General features: G+C 39.4%; 1 protein-coding gene across 1 annotated transcript; it reads right to left on the reverse strand.

Moving 5' to 3' along the window:
• Positions 1 to 509: 509 nt before the first annotated feature.
• Positions 510 to 5,231, reverse strand: LOC132054256 (uncharacterized). Its single transcript, XM_059446300.1, has 5 exons — positions 4,878 to 5,231; positions 4,057 to 4,652; positions 3,915 to 3,975; positions 3,681 to 3,813; positions 510 to 571 (listed from the first exon to the last, which is right to left on the reverse strand). The coding sequence occupies exons 1-5, from the start codon at positions 5,229 to 5,231 to the stop codon at positions 510 to 512; spliced, it is 1,206 nt and encodes a 401-aa protein (XP_059302283.1).
• Positions 5,232 to 5,565: the final 334 nt, after the last annotated feature.

The raw sequence follows: 5,565 nt of genomic DNA on the forward strand, positions 1-5,565 counted from the left end.
CTCCATAGATGTTGTATTCATTAAATGATATATGATTGTTTATCGTCATTGCGGAATGACATCTGCAATTTTTTGTTATCTACTCAATAAGCTAGCTAACTCACTCTTCCATTATTATTGTTTTACAGAGATAACTGTTGATGTAGAGGAGGACCTTCCTAGCTGGAGCTCGCGAAGTTGATAGTACTGGTGAGCCTCGGATTGGTTCACGCATACGAAAAATCTTTTAACATTTATTATCTTCCTTCTTTTGAAACTCATCAATTGTTCCGTTAGTTTCATGAGTACTTTGGTTATCATAAGACTTATAAGCATGCTTTAAATTTTTTTTATGGTATTCTGGTCATGGACTTGTATAATTGTGTAACAAATGGGAGGTTAAAAATGGTGATGACTTGTTCTGTGGGGTGCTTGTTGTTTGTATGATTCTAGCCGAGACAGGAAATTTGGATAGACAGAGAAATGGGGATAGCTTTGTCAAATTTTTTATAAAATTTCGGCAAGTCCAGCTAAGGGTGCTTTTCCCGGTCGCTGGTCATGTCCCTAACTTCGATCCTGATATTTTCCCCATCTGCAAGAATAAAATGCACAAATGAAATTAGGATCTCCAAATTGTAAGTAATGCTGCGAAGTTCGAGGCCAGGGTATCACTTCATATTTTACCTGAGTTTGTAGAACATCAACCTTTTTTTATATGAACATCATGAAGATGTTGTGGAGGTAATTAGTGGTGTACTCCTTCATCAGCTAAGTATACAAGGGCTATATTCCATAACTCTTTATTCATCCAAGTAATGACTTGTTGCTTTCGAACTATTATTTTTGTGGTTTCTGTAAAAAGAATCTCTGGAGTATGGCCAGCGCGAGATGCATATGGAATGACACTGGCATCCACCATGCTTTCTAATATGAGTCATACATTGAGAAGTTTGTCTTTTATTGGAGAAGATTGTTTGATATGATTATTGTATATGTTACTGGGATTTGAATGAAGAGATTAAGAAATCTAATAAGGAGGCAAAGCTTTTAAAAGTTTTTTCCTTTAAAACTGTGCCATGTTCCTGGAATCGTAAAATATTTAGGAATATTGCCACATCTCATTCCTTAATTGTGTGGTATTTTGATGAACACCTTTGAGTATAAAAAGATTTTATCTGTATTATTAAGTCAAAGTAGAGTTCTGCCTGCGTCTTAGAAATGAAACAGCCCAGAACCTTTGGATGTTCAAAACAAGAGAATTTTCACCTGATCTGATTCATTTTGTAAAGAAATATAAGGGATGATGTGAGCCAAAAAGGGGCAGGGGGGGGGGGGGGGGGGGGGGGGGAACACGTATGAAACTTGTAGTTTGCCGCTGCAGAGGTGGAAATTGGCCCTGCAATGCCATTTATTGCCATTGGGGGTGAAGTTTGGCCACTGTTATAGCAGTGGAAACTGGCGTTGTAGCACTATTAGCTGTCCAGTGAGATATTGGGCCTCCAAAATTAGTTCGTTGTGCTCTCTTTTCCAATTGGTTTAGTGTACATCTCCAAAACAAAAATGGATAAATTCAATCATTAAAGCATGGGAACTGCATTTAAGAATGCAAAGGACATAGGTTCATCACTTGCCACAAATTTTGTTTCTACAACTTACATGGTCTATACTTATATTGCGTCGACTTAGCTTTCAGATACGAAAAATTTATCTTATAGTTTGATAATGAAACATTTTTTAATTATGTTGATGTTATATACAAAAACATTTCTTAAGAACCATTTTCCTTCACAAGCATTTTTGCTAAAATTTATTATATAGCATGATATTGTATTAATCCAAATGACCAGAATTATAACGACCCATTCGGTCGTTATAGTCTTTTCGATATTTTTGCCCGTTCCCGAGCATTGATTAGCTCACTTTTGACCCAAGGGGACCGTTGACACGCTTCCCGAGGTGTCTGGACCGGATTCGGGCAACTTTTGGGAGACATAGGCTTAAAGTGAAAAATGTTTGACCCGAAGTTGACTTTAGGGTAGACGGACCCTTTTTGGAATTCCGCCGATTCCGAGAGGTCCGGATGGTCGTTAGTACTTGGGTGTGTATTTAGTTCGCTTCCCATTGCACTTGGATGCATTTCGAGACTTGGATTGGGAAATGAGAATTAAGGCATCGGGGGTTGACTTGATCAATGAGACATCCGTTAGGAATTTTGAGGCCACGAGCGCGTTCGTTGCGCATTTTTATGTGTGTCTATGTATATGGTATGTGAGCAGATGGCCTCGGGAACTAGTCGGAAAATTGGATCGAATTGTGAAACTTGGGAAGTTTTAAATTGTGCGGTGCCCGCTTTGGCGGCAAGGCACCCAAGACCGGCGGCTAGCCGTATATGGGGCGGTCACCTGTACCGAAGCGGTCCAAGCATTTTAAGCTTGACCGCTGGGGCGGTCCCAGTACCGCTAAAGCTGGTGACAGGCAATTAGTAACATTAATAAAGTGCTAAAAACCCTTAGGCCCTCATTATGTCCCATTTCGATATTTGAGCTTGAAGGAACTGTTCTTATGGATATTTGGAGGAGAATCTTGGAGGTAAATCTTGCTTATTTCTTCACTCTTCCTTTAACCATAATCATATTAGATTCCCTTTGTCCCTTAATAAACCCATGGTGATGGGAGTTGAAAGAGGTTTGTGGAAGAACATTATCCCTAGTCTTAATAATGATAAATTGGTGATGTTTATGTTAGATATTGACTAATCTAAGCTTATTAATCTCATATCTTCCACTTTTAGCGTTGAATTTCGGAATCAAAGACTTAGGGTTTATATCCAATTTGGGGATTTTGCTTGAAATCGGAAATTAGGTTAACTCTTGAGTTAAATCAGTAACTAGTGGTTGGGTTATGATTACCTAGCATTTAATTTGGTATTTTGTTCTCGAATTTTCCCTTTTTGCCCTTGTAGGCCCGTTTCCCCAATTTCTAGGGTTAGAATTGACCTAATTGAAATAGTAGCAACATTAGTATCATTCTTCATGATTTCTAATCTAGAATTCGATTATGCTTAGACTACTTTGGTTCCGAGGTTCAGCGGAAGGGCAAGGCAAAGGAGTGAGTTGTTGGTGTTGCGGTTCGGTCATCCAGGTAGGTTATGACTTACCCTTGGTGAGACTTCGTATAGCGAAGCCCATATTTAGATTATATTGTCGGAGACAACATGTGAACCTTCGGGTATGATGTTGGGTTGGATATTGCCTTAGGTTGGGCCCTGTTGTGTGTTGGGACTAGCCACCCCGTTGTGGTGTGCTTGACTGTTCTATTGTATTGGCTTGAAGCCATGAGTTGTTGGTAGATATTAGATCCTGTTATTCATCTTGATTTGATATATTGTTGGAATACCAACGATCGGTATTGTGATATTGATATATTGTTGGCATACCCACTGTTGGTATTTGTGATATTGATACATTGTTGGCGTACCCCATTGTTTTTTTTTGTAAGCAAATTTTCTTGATACTAAGTAATAATTACAAACCCAAGCAGGAGCTGACCACCTACTTCACAAAATTCCACAGCTATGTATACTATTTAGCTGGTTACAAGATAAAGCCATCTATGCTATCAAAAGAGTTACACCTATCTATTACAGAGAAAAATCAGTACAAGTGTGACCCGGTAGATATAACACGGTTTTACAAAGAAACCAGCAGCAGTTATGGCATATAATTCAAAGAGTCCAGGGTTATCTTCGACTTCTGCAGCTTGCTCCCTATGATATGTATATGAATGGCTATCTCCTTGCACAACCTGTTGCTGTTGAATTGTCCAATGTGAAACCTGAGATTGTTCCTTTCACTCTATAGTACTGCCACTAGCATTGCAAACACACAACTAGTGATAGCACCTTTTGCTGATTTTTTCCTTGCCCAGTTGCATACCCCTTGTAATTCTTCTTGCCAAGTACCAATTGACCTGGTGAAACCTAACCATATCAACAACCTGTTCCATAAAGCCTTAGTTACAGGACAAGCAAAGAACAAGTGGTCCAATGTTTCATCTGCACTGTCTCAATACACACACTCCATTGGCACATGTATTCCTATTTTGAGTAGTCTATCCACAGTTGTAAGCCTACCCCATGCTGCCAGCCAAATAATGAACTTATGTCTTGGATGAATGTTTTGTTGTAGTGCTAAACTCTTCCAGTTGACTTTTTGGTATTGAGGCATAAGGTGCAAGTACATTCTCTTGATGGAGAACCTCCCATGAGAGACCATTGCCTCCTGATCCCCAGAAACTGTGCCCTGGCCTAATTGCGTACTGTACCATGTATTTCCTAGCTTCAAGTTTTTCCTGATCACCCGTGTAGCATTAATAGGGATAACACAAGAGTCTACAGTTTCCCCTTTCATATAGTATTCAGTGATCCGTTTAATCCATAAGCAATCTTTTTTACTGCTTATAGCCCATAGTTGCTTCAGTATAGCAGCATGATTCCATTGCTCCAGATTCGATATATTTTGCCCTCCTACAGCTTTTGGCATACACATTTTAGCCCATGAGATCAATGACTTCCTTGAAGCAGCAACAGATCCAGTCCACAAATAAGTTCGACATATACTCTCAATCATTTTCAGTATTCTTTTTGGAAGAACAAAAATTTGAGCCCAGTAAGTCTGAATACCAAATATAACTGATTTAATTAACTAGGTCCTACCAACATAAGACAGGAGTTTGGCAGTCCAACACCTTATTCACTCAGTGATCTTCTCCACCAGAGGCATGCATTGTGCAATTGTGAGTTTTTTGGAGGATAAGGGTGCCCCTAAGTACTTGAAGGGTAATTCCCCTTCCTAATAACCCAAGGCTTGCAGAATTTCTTATTTCAAGGTGGGATTAACCCCTGACATATAGATAGAGCTTTTGTCCCTGTTAGCCTCTAGCCCTGATGCTGCAGAAAATCTCTGAAAGGCACCTTGTAGCATTTGAATGGACTTCACATCTGTCTTGCAAAACATTAGCAAGTCATCTGCAAAGCAGATGTGAACCACCTCCATTTTTTTGCACCTTGGATGGTATTTGAACTCCTTGTGTTTCTGCAAAGTGACTAGTTCTCTTTGGACGTATTCCATGGCTATTACAAAAAGATAAAGGGACATAGGGTCCCCTTGTCTTATCCCCCTTTTGCCTTGGAAAGGATCAGTTAAACCCCCATTTAGGACTAAGGAGTATGACACAGAAGACACATACTCCATTATCCATTGGATAAATTTTTTAGGGAACCCCAAATGAACTAGCATTTTTTCTAGGAAACCCCACTCTATGGAGTCATAAGCCTTTTTTAAATCCACCTTCATAACACATCTTGCAGACAAACCCTTCCTGGTATACCATTTCAATACTTCCTGGCTGAACAAGATGTTATCAATGATACTCTTCCCTTCTTTGAAAGCAGATTGTATAGGACTGATTACTAATCCTATAACCTCTTTGATTCTATTAGTCAATACTTTGGTTATGATCTTGTATATAGTGGTGCAACAGGCAATGGGCCTATAGTCTTTTACATGAGTAAGGGAGGGTGGGTAT

The sequence above is a fragment of the Lycium ferocissimum genome, chromosome 4 (assembly GCF_029784015.1).
Source record: "Lycium ferocissimum isolate CSIRO_LF1 chromosome 4, AGI_CSIRO_Lferr_CH_V1, whole genome shotgun sequence".
Classification (NCBI taxonomy): domain Eukaryota; kingdom Viridiplantae; phylum Streptophyta; class Magnoliopsida; order Solanales; family Solanaceae; genus Lycium; species Lycium ferocissimum.

Coding starts and splice junctions, on each gene's coding strand:
- LOC132054256 (XM_059446300.1), bottom strand. CDS start 5,231: ATGGAGTATGTGTCTTCTGTGTCATACTCCTTAGTCCTAAATGGGGGT. Junction 3,976..4,056: donor GGAATACATGTGCCAATGGA/GTGTGTGTATTG, acceptor TTTATGGAACAG/GTTGTTGATATGGTTAGGTT. Junction 3,814..3,914: donor GGCAAGAAGAATTACAAGGG/GTATGCAACTGG, acceptor GAACAATCTCAG/GTTTCACATTGGACAATTCA.